The sequence below is a fragment of the Camelina sativa genome, chromosome 16 (assembly GCF_030686135.1).
Source record: "Camelina sativa cultivar CO46 ecotype springtype chromosome 16, ASM3068613v1".
NCBI lineage: Eukaryota > Viridiplantae > Streptophyta > Magnoliopsida > Brassicales > Brassicaceae > Camelina > Camelina sativa.
In genome coordinates this window covers 17,354,499-17,369,954 of record NC_141895.1, presented here as the reverse complement: position 1 = coordinate 17,369,954, position 15,456 = coordinate 17,354,499, and the positions used below count along the sequence as shown (strand labels likewise).

At 35.6% G+C, this 15,456-nt stretch overlaps 2 protein-coding genes across 3 annotated transcripts; both read left to right on the top strand.

Moving 5' to 3' along the window:
- Positions 1–5,061: 5,061 nt before the first annotated feature.
- On the top strand, positions 5,062–6,075 carry LOC104750505 (ribulose bisphosphate carboxylase small subunit 1A, chloroplastic). Of its 2 annotated transcripts, none has more exons than XM_010472302.3 (3): positions 5,062–5,255; positions 5,356–5,483; positions 5,617–6,075. In XM_010472302.3, the coding sequence occupies exons 1-3, from the start codon at positions 5,085–5,087 to the stop codon at positions 5,726–5,728; spliced, it is 411 nt and encodes a 136-aa protein (XP_010470604.1). In that variant the 5' UTR covers positions 5,062–5,084; the 3' UTR covers positions 5,729–6,075. The 2 variants fall into 2 exon arrangements, with proteins under 2 accessions (XP_010470604.1, XP_010470602.1); XM_010472300.2 differs by having other exon boundaries at positions 5,356–5,490.
- A 7,290-nt stretch (positions 6,076–13,365) lies between these two features.
- On the top strand, positions 13,366–15,055 carry LOC104750504 (protein ABA DEFICIENT 4, chloroplastic). Its single transcript, XM_010472299.3, has 6 exons — positions 13,366–13,669; positions 13,925–14,099; positions 14,200–14,300; positions 14,399–14,527; positions 14,609–14,697; positions 14,787–15,055. Exons 1-6 carry the CDS (start codon positions 13,619–13,621, stop codon positions 14,917–14,919), a joined length of 678 nt encoding a protein of 225 aa, XP_010470601.2. The 5' UTR covers positions 13,366–13,618; the 3' UTR covers positions 14,920–15,055.
- The last annotated feature ends 401 nt before the right edge of the window (positions 15,056–15,456 follow it).

Sequence of the window (15,456 nt, the reverse complement as noted above, 5' to 3'; positions counted from 1 at the left end):
AAAGTCATCAATCCAACTCTGCATGAGAGGAATACCCACCATCCTTATCAGATTAAATTTACGGATGCTACCACGATGATGTTGCTCCAATCATTGAGTCCAAAGAATTATTTTCGATTCAAGGATTTGGATGACATATACCGTGGGAGAATAAATCATTCCATCTCTTTCGGTAAATGTTTCCTTAATTTATTTTATATAGTTCTGGTACAATCCGTGAGTATAATAAATTGGTGTCTTTCTGTTCGGAAAGCTACAATCTTTTTATAAATTTTGGAACTTTGTGTATTGGTCCCTCCTATAAAAAGTATGACTTAAACCTTACCAAAGATATTTTAGTAACACTTTGGAAACCTAAATTCTGTCTTTTTTCGATATAGATGTTTGTGGGTGTATAATGAATGTGGAAGATAAAAGAAGACCTGCGAGTGCCATTAATAGTGATGAAGTTGTTCTCATATTGTTGAATGGCAGGTGAAAGAAATTTACTCTACCTTAAAGACAGTTATTACATTTTATAGTTGTCTATGTTAAGATTTATATTAATTTGATAACATGTAGGAATGAGACAGTGAAGTGTCGTCTCAAAGACAACTACGCTTCTCAGTTCATGTCTACATGGCAATCAAACGACTGTCATCTCATATACAAAACCGAACCTCTGTTTTGTGTAATGTGGTTTATAAAGGTCGGAGAATATGCAGGTATGTAACATAATTTAGTTCTGATAAAAATCTTCATAAGGTAACCAATAAATTCACTTTAAATTGTAAATATCTATAGGTGCACCATGTATTGAAAACACATTGGCCTCTTCAAAGATCTTCATAAGACCAGACTTTGAAGGACTGGAGCATCACCAGGATATGTAAGATATTGGCATCTTTTTGAGACTTTGTATGATGTTTAAGTAATCTTTCTTTAAACACCTTAAATATTAATAGGTCTGAATTTGCTGGACGTTATTACATAAAAATTGTGATGAAGCAACAAAGTGAAAGCTCAAGAACTCATCTGTAAAGAATGGAGCCTCTTTTTTTTTGTATTTTGAATATCTTTTTTAAAAAGTATGATTGTAGTAATCGCTACCTGAATTCCTAATATGGATTAATCTTAACTTCATTTTGTAACTAGGATAACACATTATAATTTCATCTTTTAGAATTTCCTTACAATTTTTTTAAAAATAGAAGACTTAATTGATATTTTACATTGTGAATATTATGGAACTTTAAAAACTAATCCCTTCTGTAAATATGAAAATTCTAAATAAGATGACAATTATTGAATAATTACTCAAAAAACACCATATACTAAAGTATCATAACCATTTTTATTAAAATCTTAATACCGCGCTTTAAGCTCGGGTTCCTCCCTAGTGACCAATTATTAGGGATGTCAAAATGAATAACTCAACTCAAATCAACTCATTACCTAATGAGTTTAGATTAAATGAGTTCATGGATTAACCCAGCTCATTTGTTTAAATGAGTTGGGTTAATCCATGAACTCATTTAATTTGATGAGTTAAATGGTTAAATGAGTTCTAAATGAGTTCTAAACGAGATGATATATCAACTCTTGTAAATCCAAAACTAGAGGTCAAATGTAATAAGATAATAGTGGATTTTGAATACAAAAGCAGATATTTTCAAACTCTATCCCCTCCTCGAAAGGGTCTCTTACAAAGAAAACAAATACTAAGCTTCTCTTCTCTCTCACTCAGCTTCTTTTATATCTTCCCCCTCCCAACCTGCAAGCCAATATCAACTTCATGATTAGCATCATGAACGTTCCAGAAACATAAAACATAAGACATAGTCAAGCAAATTCATTCATGTTCTATGTTGATTTTGTCAAGCAAAACACAAATTCATTTGAACATAAAACATAAAACATAGTCAAGCAAAACCCAAATTCATTCAAGCAAATAATTTATGTTGATCATGAACGTACCATAAACATAAAACATAGTCAAGCTTTCATATTGAGTAGAAACAAACCTTGGATTTTGAAAGCTTCATTCATGTTCTTTTCCACTCGAAGTTGGGTTTTCCCGGATAACAACTATCTCGTCCTTCTCATCTACATCATAAAAACCAGATTCATCAATCAGGTAATCACCATTAAGCACAAAAAGCATGTTCTCCCTGTCACAAACCTGAATCAAACATCCATTCACAACTTAATTTGGTCATTAGACAAACAAGCCACTTCAAACAAGGCTATTGGTCTAAACGAAGAGCATATGCAACATGAGCTTGATCATTACAAGGAGAAGAAGCTCGATGAGTCTACCAAAAGTCAATTTCTCTTGCAACATTAGACATGGCATCATATATATAGTCTTCTCGATTATCCAAACATGATGAACATTAAAACAAACACAAGTAATCTAACAAGCAATCCAGTTTCCTATTATAATCTAAGTCATTCAAATCCCCAAATCAAGAGAAAAAGCCACATAGATACACAAACACCCAGAAAAAATCAAAAACCAGAAAAATCAAGTTGTGATTAGTATAAGTAAAGAATATTTCATTCAATAATTGAAGGAAATCTATACTATTAATTGGGGAATACACTAAGGGTTAAAAAAATCATATCAAATTTTCATGTTGCCAAACTGACCCAATTTACATATTTAGAAGAACAAAAAGATTAAACAACATATTTATTATATTTTAGGAAATTGTTCAAATTAGTTCCATAATAATCAGGTTATGAGAATTTTGTGTGGGTATATTCATGTATGACAAAGTACGGGGCGAGAATTTTGAGAACAAGAATTCAAGCAAAACATATGCGGACATACTATTTACTCATATGAATTAAGAGGAATGAGATTTTTTCGGGTCAAAAAAAATTTAAACTTTGCAATCAGACATATTAAACGGGTTTGATAGCTTGACAATTATATTTTTTTTAAAAATTATGCAAAAATAACTCCGCACGTACGTGCGGGTCCGAACCTAGTGGTTGTTGTATTGGAGTTCAAACTGAAAACAAAAATGTCAAAAAAAATTATAAACAGCAGATTACACATAACTATTAACTAGAGAGTTTAATTGCAATAATGCTCTCAAATAGAAAAATAGGAGATTAAATGAACCAAAAATTAGTTTGATTTTGAGTAACATCAATTTTCATTTATATGTGTCAAATGTATTTATTTGCATTAATCAATTATTCATTTTATTTGTAACATAATCACTCCTTTCATTTTTGTGAAATAAACTAAAATTTATATAAATTTAAGAGAGATAAACTCTCACTCTTTTGAATTTAGAGTGTCATTCTACAAAACATTTGTCTGAATATTTAAAATTAAATTTTGTAAAGTTTTTTTTTCTAAATAACAAATAAATTTAGAGGAATTTAAGATGCTTATTTTTCAATATCACTTTCAAAAGTACTTTATCTCTAAAACATTAAGAAAAATGTCTCTAAAATTCCGAGATCTACAGAAGGACGTGTGTAACTTTATAAAAGCATACAAAAATTATTTTTATACATGTGTAAAACCTTATAAATATTTTGTAAATACCTTATAAAAACCTTATAAGTACCTTGTAAATTTTATAATATATCTTATAAAACCTTATAAAATACATTTAAAACCTTATAAGTACTTATATCGAGTCTTCAGTTAGTAATTATTGTAATACTCCAGTTTTATGAAATACGGTGATGATAAGTTTAAAAGAATTGATTTGGCTATATACTTCATACAATTGCATTTGTCTTTTTGGTCAATAGAGAATTCTACAGTTAAAAGTGTTTGTGCTAGTGCGATTTCAGGACGGATGACCTTCCAAGAAGTGATTACCGGAACTATGTGAGTAAAGACAAATGATGGAGAAAAATCATGTGGTAATTTGTAGGATCGGTAAATAAGTCTTTAAAGCCTCTCAGGTGTAGTGAACCGGCCGCCAGATAAAGATGAACCTACGGGTGAGCAAAAAAACCATAATCCAAAAAATTGAACTAAACCAAACTGAATAAATAATTTGGTTTGGTTATAGTTAAGTCTAAAATCCATTTGTTTATTAACCAAATCGTTTATGTTTGGTTTGGTTAAAAATCTCAAAATCAATTCTTTTTTGTTATTTTGATGAATATTTGGAATACCTATATATAATTATTTATGTGCATTTTATAATAAATTTAATAATGTCTTTAAGATCTTTTTAATTGGGTCTATAATTATTTGAATTATTTTCTTTATATTTTATTTTTTGAATTATTTGGATTTTCCAATTTATTTTAGAAAATGCACTATTATGTGCCTTAAGTAGCCCCAAGAGCTAGAAGAGTTATTGGAATATTGCAATGTAAAATGCACTAAAACTCTTCCAGCTCTTATGGTTACTGAAGGCACATAATAGTGCAACCCATGATGTGTTCGAAGCTCGAGCGAGGCATTAGAGAATATGAGGAGACAAGAATCACCGGAAGAAGGAACTCCCTTTTTTATTCGTGAACCATACCATTCTAATATTTTTACCAAATCCAAGGTTAAAAAATGTATGATTACTAAAAATTCACTTTCACATTAAAATTGATCTTTTCTGGCATATTTTACAGAGAATTAATGTATAAGATATCATTCTATATACTTGACAAAAAAAAAATATCATTCTATATATATAGTTTTATCTATCCAAATCAAAGGTAAAAAAAGAGGTAGTAATAAGGAAAAATATTAATCCCCCAAAAAAGGGAAGGAGCCAAAACCAAAACCTCCGGAAAGTAAAATGAGTTAGCACCACCCATCACACATTTTCACTCATAGATAACGATAAGATTCATGGAGTTATCTTCCACGTGGCACTGTTCTAGCGGTACAAACCGATAAGGGTCTCAACACCTTACCTTAGGCTCTGTGGCCGTTACCAAGTGAACTTAACCCTCACACATATCCACACTCAACATCCAACGGTCTAAATCCCTTCACAATCCAACCTCATGAATCCTCGACCCTCGGATCATTCAAGGGCTTGTTCTCATTGTTATTATCATTATATATAGATGAGCAAAGCACTAGACCTATCCTCAGTCACACAAAAGAGTAAAGAAGAACAATGGCTTCATCTATGCTCTCTTCCGCTACAATGGTTGCCTCTCCGGCTCAGGCCACTATGGTCGCTCCTTTCACCGGACTTAAGTCCTCCGCTGCCTTCCCAGCCACCCGCAAGGCCAACAACGACATTACTTCCATCACAAGCAACGGCGGAAGAGTTAGCTGCATGAAGGTTCATATATATATTTTTCTTCTTTCGATTTTTTTTGTATATTCATTCGAATTACATGAACTAATGTTATTATTATTGTGTAAATCTTTTAAAATTATAGGTGTGGCCTCCGATCGGAAAGAAGAAGTTTGAGACTCTCTCTTACCTTCCTGACCTTACCGAATCCGAATTGGCTAAGGAAGTTGACTACCTTATCCGCAACAAGTGGATTCCCTGTGTTGAATTCGAGTTGGAGGTAATCAAGTTTGAACATAAATATAGATCTTGGACTATTTTCTTGTTATTGTTGTGTATAATATTTGATTAGGAACTCTTTTAAAAAAAATTCTGAGTTGGTTTGTAACATGTGTGGTTTTTATAGAACGGGTTTGTGCACCGTGAGCACGGTAACACCCCCGGATACTACGATGGAAGGTACTGGACAATGTGGAAGCTTCCCTTGTTCGGTTGCACCGACTCCGCTCAAGTGTTGAAGGAAGTGGAGGAGTGCAAGAAGGAGTACCCTGAAGCCTTCATTAGGATCATCGGATTCGACAACACCCGTCAAGTGCAGTGCATCAGTTTCATTGCCTACAAGCCCCCAAGCTTCACCAATGCTTAATTTCAAAACCTCTCCCCCCTTTGCTTTGTTTCTTTGTAAACATCAAAACATTATCCCCCACCTTTGATTTTATATCATTCTGCTTTTCTTCTTCTTCTTTTTTTTTTTTATTATATCTAAAGTTTTAATTTCCGGATTTAACGTTTGTTTTCCGGTTTGCGAGACATTTTCCATCGGATTCTCAAATGTCTGATGAAATAAATATGTAATGTTCTATAAGTCTTTTGATTTCGAATTGCATATGAACAAACAAGAAAATAGGACAATGCGGCTCAAAAATAATGAAATATACAATCACATAAAAAGTACTTTAACCTTTTGATCCATCGTTTGAATAGCAATTATTTAAATAAAATAAAAGTTTCTCACATTCAATTCTTTGTCACACGATTAATGAGGTTAGGAGAGGTTTAGACTAACAATATCTTGAAATAAAAGATGACCCACTTGAAATCTAGTGATGGATACATAAGTGGACGTGCTTTATTTAGGATAGGATTCTAGATAAGAGTCTCGGATATTCATTTTTTACTTAAGTATATTCAAAGGATCTTATGGATTATATATTTTCCCTCAATCACTTGACTTGGCCCAAATTCACATATAGATATTGTTGGAACTAGGATAGTATGAAATATAATGTGCTTTAATGTTGTTTAGGTACTTTGGGAAATATAAGTTACATATAAGATATATGAGGGTGGTAAGAATTCAAAGTTTTGTGAAAAAAAAAATTGTTTGTAGGAATTTTATTTTATATAAAAAAAATTTTACTTAAGTATAAATACCTTTTTTACCATTTAATCTCAGTTTTGGTCACCATCGATTACATCGAAATGCGAAATCCCACAAAGATTGAAAGATATCCCAAAAAGATACCACAAATTTGTTTTTGTTTTCATGTAACTTTTTGTTGACTAAATTAGGTGGGAGTGAACATCAGAAAAGAAAAAAAAAACAAAATGAGTGGACCAAAAGGCGCATTAACAGAAATAATAACTAAAATGGGTGGACCTCCTGAGAGAAAAAATCCCAACTCTCCTTTTGGAGCTTCAACATACCGAATAGAATAGCCCACCCAAGTTCTTACTCCATCCATTTTCTCAAAACCGTTGTTTAAAAATTGGCAAAACGCTAATGGGTGTTCAGTGATATAGTGTCTAGCCAGAAAATCAGATATTAACCGAGAACTAATGGAACATAACTTATAATAGTTGGATAACTGATTTTTTTTAAGAAACTTATCATGACGGATAAAGTCAGTCTGACAACTAAGCGGGAGTAATCGAAGTGAGAGGTGGATTCTGAGAACAAAGTCTCGAACAATGAGTAATAGCCCGCCACATGACTATCATTTTCTTGTTTTTGTTTTCCAAAAATGTATTTTCTTTTTCCAATTTCCTTAATATATCTGATTGTGAAAGAAAACATAAAATATATAAATCTAAAGAAAAGAAAAAGAAAAAAAAACGAATTAATGGGGGAAATATACTAGGCGGATTCTACGGTTCTGTTTTTATTTCAACAGAACTGTTTCTTGGTCCACCAGTTTGGGGAGTTAGATGTAGATATGATATGATTTTATTCTTTGAGATCTTTGTTGATATCGTTTGTTGGTTGATATCTTTTGTCCTTCTATAAAAGCTCTGTAATCGCAACCTTTGAAGATATAGAAAAAGGATTTTCTTCTTTGTTACGATCTCTGAAACTTCATGGTATCAGAGCTTAGTTCTTAAAATTCTTCTCATTATAAACGAGAAACTGAACAAGAATGGCGACCCACGACGGATCAACTACAACGAACCCGACAACGAACCCGACAACGAACCCGATGAATGAAGTTCGACGAACAATCTCACTGTATGACTTAACAGCGGCTGACAATCCTGGAGCAGTCATTTCTCACCCGTTGCTGATGGGAGTGAATTACGACGAATGGGCTTGCGGCATGAAAACAGCGTTGTGCTCGAGAAAGAAATTTGGATTTTTTGATGGCACAATCGCACGACCTGATGAAGGATCTCATGACTTGGAGGATTGGTGGACGATCCAAGCCCTTCTAGTTTCTTGGATCAAGATGTCCATTGACCCAACACTTCGATCAAACATCTCTCATTGAGATGTGGCCAAAGATTTGTGGGATCACTTGAAGAAGAGGTTCTCTGTCACGAACGGGCCAAGAATTCAACAGATCAAGGCTGAGCTAGCTTGTTGTCGTCAAAGAGGTTTAGCAATTGAAGCCTACTTCGGCAAGCTGACTCGTATTTGGGACAGCATGGCGAACTACCGACCTTTACGACTTTGTAAGTGTGGAAAATGTGAGTGTGATCTCGAGGCGGTTCAAGAGAAGGACCGTGAAGAAGATAAGGTGCACCAGTTCCTCTTTGGTCTAGACGATGCTGTGTTCCGGACTGTGAGATCAAGTCTTGTCTCGCGGATTCCGATCCAACCTATGGAAGAGGTCTACAACATCGTTCGACAGGAGGAAGATCTTGTACGAAATGGCACCAGAAATGTTGAAGAAATTCAAGAGGTTAATGCCTTCGCTGTTCAGACAACACAACCGTTTCGAAGAGAGGAAAGGGACAAAACAGTGTTTTGTAAACACTGTAATCGGGCTGGACACTCCAGTGACAGCTGTTATGGCGTGATAGGATACCCGGAGTAGTGGGGAGATCGTCCAAGGACACGCACCACAACAGCTGCTCGAGGTCGCGGGCGTGGTGGTCCAAATGTAATGGCTGGAAGAGGTCGTGGGAGCACTTATTTCGCCAATGCTGTGCAAGTTAACCAACCTGGAAGATATGAGACTGCTAACTATGTAATCACAGACAAGGATAGAGATGGTGTCAGTGGACTTAGCGATTCACAGTGGCAAGGGATCAAAAATCTCCTCAATGCTGGCAAATTACCTAACTCCGGCAAACTAACTGGTACGTCTTCATTACCATTCTGGATTATGGACACTGGTGCTTCACACCATTTAACGGGTCGTCTTGATGCCTTAACGGATGTTAAGGATATCATACCAGTTGGAGTTGTGTTAGCTGATGGTAGAGAGAAAGTGGCAGTTAAAGAGAGATCTGTAAGGCTTGGGCCTAAACTGATTCTGCAGTCTGTTTACTATATTGAGGGGTTTCACACTGATTTGATTTCGCTTTGCCAATTGATGGATGAGAACCGTTGCATAGTACAGATGGCTGATCATTTCCTTATTGTTCAGGACCGTTCTACGAGGATGGTGATTGGAGTTAGTAGGCGTATGGGAGGGACTTTCTACTTCTGGAGTATGGAGTTTGCAGCATCTGTAGCAGTTGGAGAAAAGGATTCATTTGTTCTCTGGCATAAACGGATGGGACATCCTTCTGCTAAAGTAGTTAGTCTGCTTCCTGTTGTTTCTTCGTTGTTTCTTCAGTTGTCGCTTCTGAAATTTCAAATAAAGCGTGTGATGTATGTCTCCGCGCTAAGCAAACAAGAATGTCTTTTCCAATAAGTGAGAATAAAACGAAAAACATTTTCGATCTTGTTCACTGTGATTTATGGAGTCCTTATAGAACACCAACTCATTCTGGAGCTAAGTACTTTCTAACAGTTGTGGATGATTACTCACGGGGAGTGTGGATCTATTTGTTAAATGAAAAATCTGAAGCACCACAGCAACTCAGAAATTTTGTAGCCATGATATCACGACAGTTTCAAACTCCGGTGCGTATCATACGAAGTGATAATGGATCAGAATTTCTTTGTTTGAGTAAGTACTTCAAGGAGCAAGGGATTGTTCACGAGATGTCTTGTGTCGGGACACCTCAACAAAATGGGAGGGTCGAAAGAAAACACAGACATATACTGAATGTTGCCAGGGCGCTTCGTTTTCAAGCTGCTCTACCAATTGAATTTTGGGGTGAATGCGTTTTAACCGCAACCTATTTAATCAATCGAACACCTAGTATGATTCTGAACGGAGTATCTCCGTATGAACAATTATATGGCGAGAAGCCTAGCTACGAACACGTTCGAGTTCTTGGAAGCTTGTACTATGCTCATGATCAGTTTCATGGCGGAGACAAGTTTGCGTCTCGGAGCCGGCGTTGTGTTTTCACAGGTTATCCTTATGGTAAAAAAGGGTGGCGCTTGTATGACTTGGAGAAAGAACAGTTCTTTGTCTCTCGTGACGTGGTATTCGTTGAGAACGAATTTCCATTCCAAACAGAGTCGGCTAATGAAATCACCGAAGAAGAGGAGACATCTTCTTACAATATTGCGTCTCTGTTCGTCGAAGAAGATGAACCACGACAATTGGGTCGAATTAATAATTTGGGTCCAACAACTTCTACTAATTCTTGTAGTGGGCCTGTTCCAAGCCCAACTGTGGTCCATGAAGACACAATTCACGATGATGTCGTTTTGAATAATGTGGGTTCTCATCTTCGTCACTCACCTCCGTCTCCGACGGTTGTAACTCCTCCACCTCCGCTTCCTCTCCCAAGAGATCAACCCATAATTACGACACATTCGGTTCCCGTCGAAGAGTTGGGTCGAGGTAAGCGTACAAAAACGCAATCTGTGAAATTAAAAGAATTTGTGGTCAACACTGGCAATCCGAAATCGTCAACACCACCAAGCTCTTCTAATTATCCGATTGCTAATTTCGTAAGTTGTGAGCGATTCTCTCCTCAGCATCAGGCGTATTTGGCAGCAATTACCTCTGGTATGGAACCCAAATCGTTTAAGCAAGCAATGGAGGATGAAAAATGGAACAATGCAATGTCGAGTGAGATTGAGGCTCAAGAAAGAAATCATTCATGGGATATAGGTGACTTGCCAAAAGGGAAAAAGGCTATTGGGTGTAAATGGGTTTACAAACTCAAATACAAGTCTGATGGCACATTAGAACGGCATAAAGCCAGGCTAGTAGCTCTTGGCAACAAACAAGTTGAAGGGGTTGACTATGACGAAACATTTGCACCAGTGGCTAAAATGGGTACGGTTCGTTTATTTTTGGATACAGCAGTGAAAAACAACTGGGATGTTCATCAGATGGATGTATACAACGCGTTTTTACACGGTGATCTTCAGGAAGAGATATATATATGAAGCTTCCACCGGGTTTCAAAGCCTCTGATCCTAATAAGGTTTGTCGACTTCGAAAATCAATTTATGGTTTAAAGCAAAGTCCGCGTTGTTGGTTCGCTAAGCTCTCCACAGCTTTGAAAGAATATGGCTTCCAACAGAATCTTTCCGACTATTCTTTGTTTACCTTGGACACGGGTGAAGCTCAACTACATGTCTTAGTCTATGTCGACGATTTGGTTATTGCTGGTAGCACTCCTCAGGTCATGGCTGCTTTCAAGCAATATCTTTCAACATGTTTTCACATGAAAGATCTAGGTCCTCTAAAGTACTTCTTGGGGATTGAAGTAGCACGAAATGCTAAAGGTATGTATCTCTGTCAGCGAAAATATGCCCTTGACATCATCTCCGATACAGGCTTGTTAGGTGCTAGACCGGTTGCGTTTCCTCTTGAAATAAATCATCACCTTGCCTTGTCTGCTTCCCCATTGCTTCCTTCACCAGCATCGTATAGACGACTTATAGGAAGACTGATTTATCTCGCCGTGACAAGGCCAGACTTAGCATTTTGTGTGCATCTTCTGGCTCAGTTTATGCAAAAACCACGAGAGGCACATTGGGAATCAGCATTGAGGGTCGTTCGTTACTTGAAAAACAATCCGGGTCAAGGTATTTTGTTGCGATCAGATACACCTTTCGAATTGACTGGTTGGTGTGACAGTGATTATGCGAGTTGCTCGTTGACTAGAAGGTCCGTGACGGGATACTTTGTTCAACTCGGAGGTTCCCCAATATCGTGGCGAACGAAAAAACAGAAAACGGTGAGTCGTTCATCTGCTGAAGCAGAATACAGAGCACTGGCGTATTTAACTCAAGAGTTGATTTGGTTGAAGCGGATTTTGTCTGCACTTGGCATTTCTCATCCAGCATCAATGCAGGTTTACTGTGATAGCAAAGCGGCTATTCACATTGCTACTAATCCTGTATTTCATGAACGCACAAAACATGTGGAGGTTGATTGTCATTTTGTGCGTGATGAGGTTGTCTCCAAAAACATACACCTCGTCCATGTCGATAGTAAGGCTCAGCTTGCAGATATTTTTACTAAACCGTTGGGGAGTCAGGATTACGAGCAGTTTTGTTTCAAGTTGGGCATACAGGACCTGCATGCTCCTACTTGAGGGAGGGTATTAGGCGGATTCTACGGTTCAGTTTCTATCTCAACAGAACTGTTTCTTGATCCACCAGTTTCGGGAGTTAGATGTAGATATGATATGATTTTATTCTTTGAGATCTTTGTTGATATCGTTTGTTGGTTGATATCTTTTGTCCTTCTATAAAAGCTCTGTAATCGCAACCTTTGAAGATATAGAAAAAGGATTTTCTTCTTTGTTACAAATGAAACTTCAAAACACCTTGTGTCTTGTCCACCTAAATTCACTTTCACTTCAAATTTCCACTCACACAACACATATTCTCGATTAGTATATTCAAAAACTTATGCCGTACGGGTAATACTAACATACTGAATTATTTCACTAAAAACCCTTGTTTTAAAAATCCTAGCATTACGCCTTGTAAAATTGTTAAACCCACATTTTCATCTCGATTAATGACTAATCCCCATCTAACATCAATTATCCATTTAATTTGATTATTTCTCGCTTAACTTTTTGTATATTGTTTATTTTGGAGCCAAATATAAATCAAATATTTTTTTTGTTATTTAAACATTTAAATTAAAAGTTTGTGATGTTTTATAATAACTAATATACAAATTTTTAATAAAATTATAAATTTTTATTTTAAAATTATGTTTTAAAGTGTTTACCATAATTTAAAAAACAATACTATAGTTTTATATTTTATTCGATGTTTTTTCTTTTAACATAAATAGAATTATACATAGATTTAGTACTATATATTTTTATTAATAATTAATTTAATAAAATAACCCTAAAACTAGTCTCCTATTAATTTCTTTTTAATATCCAATTTTCTCGCTAGGTTAGGTGCTATTGTGCTAGGCCCAACCGTCCGACTAGCGTCTAACGATTTCTAAAACAGGACTAAAAACTTAAGGTAATACTACCTTAATACTAAATGATATCTTTGTAAACCAAATTGTACTTAATTAATCCATACTAAATTAGATTTAAACTTTGAATAAAGACCAACAAAAAAAAAGTGTTATTTATTACATAATTTAACCAAAATTTTATATGGATTTCATCCGAAATTGAACCAAAAATATTGAATTTTTCTTTAAAAAAAAGTGTTGTTTATAACATAATCTAAACGGGAATTTTATATGAATCACATCCCAAATTGAACAGAAAATATTAAAGTCGAAATTACGACCCAATTAAAAAAAAACTCTCAAGTCTTAATTTAAAAAAAAAAAATGAAAATAAAAGATAGAAAACTTAAAAAAGAAGAAGGATGAGCAAAACAAAAAAAAAAGTGTAGCATATAATTGTCGAAACACTGAGGACGAAAGAGTGAAAGACTACTTTTTTAGCTTTCCACTTCCGTTTAGTGGGAAACCTAACTCCTCTTCTCAAATCCTCTTTTGTATTCCCCATTGCTTCTCTTATTTATATATATATGCAGAGAAGAAGAGTTTTGTTGAAAGAAAGGTAATGAAAGATCAGATTTTGGGAAAGACTAGTATTGAAGATTTGAATCAAAGATGGTCTTTTCTTCTTGCATTTCTCAGCCTTTCTCTTCATCACCTCTCTCGGTACTCTTCTTCTCCCCAATTTCAACTTTTAACTTTTATACACTGTTGGTGGATCTTAGTTATGGATAACATTTAAAAAAAGTCTTAATCTTTTGACTCAAATAGGAGAATTTAATGGGTTTTTTTAATTGACCCAATTCTTTATGTTACTGTTTCAAGAACCTCTGTTTCTGATTGTTGTGTTTTGTTTGTATGAAAGTTTCTGAATTTCTAAGAAATAAAGCTTAAAACTTTTTTTGTTTTGGTGATTTTCAGATGGTGAAACGCAACATTACGGCTAAAAGGTCGGAACTTTGTATTGATTCTTCAAGAATTAGATTAGATAATCGTTGGAACTTCATCGGAGGATCAAGAATCTCTCTTCAGAACAATGTTTCATCGAACTCTTACTCTGTAGTTCACAAGAGATGCTCGGGCATACGAGCTTCATGTAACTTGAAAACATAACCCTCAGTGACCTTTTAAAGATTGACACTTTTTTTCATTCAATTTGTGGTTTTGGATCTCAGAACATATGTTTAATGTTGCAGGGTTAGCTACATCTCAGATTGCAAGCAGTGTATTTGCAGTTGGAACTACTGCGGTTCTTCCCTTTTATACTCTAATGATTATAGCTCCAAAAGCTGAAATTGTAAGTTTATGTTTTTAGTTTCAAGTCTTGCGGTTGTTGTGAAGACTCAAAAGAAGTTGTGGTTCTAAATTAGGGTAATTATGTTTCTTTTTGTGTAGACCAAGAAGTCTGTGGAGAGTAGCATACCGTATATCATCTTAGGCGTGTTATACGCGTATTTGTTATACCTTTCTTGGACACCTGAGACGCTCAAATACATGTTTTCTAGTAAATACATGTTGCCAGAGGTTTTTTTTTCCTCTTTCTTGAAACATTCGAAAACAAGAGTATCATTGCAGTTTTCTAAAGTTTTGTTTTTACATCTGCAGTTGTCTGGAATAGCGAAAATGTTCTCAAGTGAAATAACTCTTGCTTCTGCTTGGATTCATCTTCTTGTTGTCGATCTTTTCGCAGCCAGGTACATTCCAGAGTGCTTCTTCTTCTCAGCGGGTTTTGAATCTATCAGAACGTGTTTCTTATAACGCGTGTTTTGGGTTCTCTCTGCAGGCAAGTTTATAATGATGGTTTACTGAATAAGATCGAGACAAGGCATTCTGTTTCGCTTTGCCTTCTCTTCTGCCCGGTTGGAATATTTTCGCATTTCGTAACCAAAGCTTTTACCAACAACCAGAGCAAGTAAAAACAGCGATCTTGGTCTTATCATTGTCTTTCTTAACAGCTTATAAAGATTTGTAATGATGGTTTCATTGTACTTTAAACGAGTTTGTAATGGAGTAAGTTGTTAACAGAATCAATGAGACCAAGTTTTTAAGTAAGTTTACTTCATGATGAGGATTTTGCAACTTGGAAACCTCCTCTTCGCAAATATACTACTAAACTATAGATTTACCAAGTTTGTCAAATGTTTAATAAACTAAAGAACTAAACAAGAAGTAGGCTTCTTATGATTTGAAGTGAAAACACTACTAGTGGAGTCGTTGAGTTGAGTGGTGTGTCATGTCCTCTCATCAGTAAATCAAGTGCTCTGAGACACGGGTGTACCTAATTTTGTCTGACTAGTTGTGTGGACCCCCACATCGTGGTATAATTGTCCAACGCACGTGCACGGGTACAGCTTTGGTTTCCCTCAGATTTGGGAGTGTTGCCGTTGCGTATGCATTTGTTTAGGTACCGAGAGGGACTTCGGGCGGTTTAGTTGTCAAGGGTAGCCCCAAAG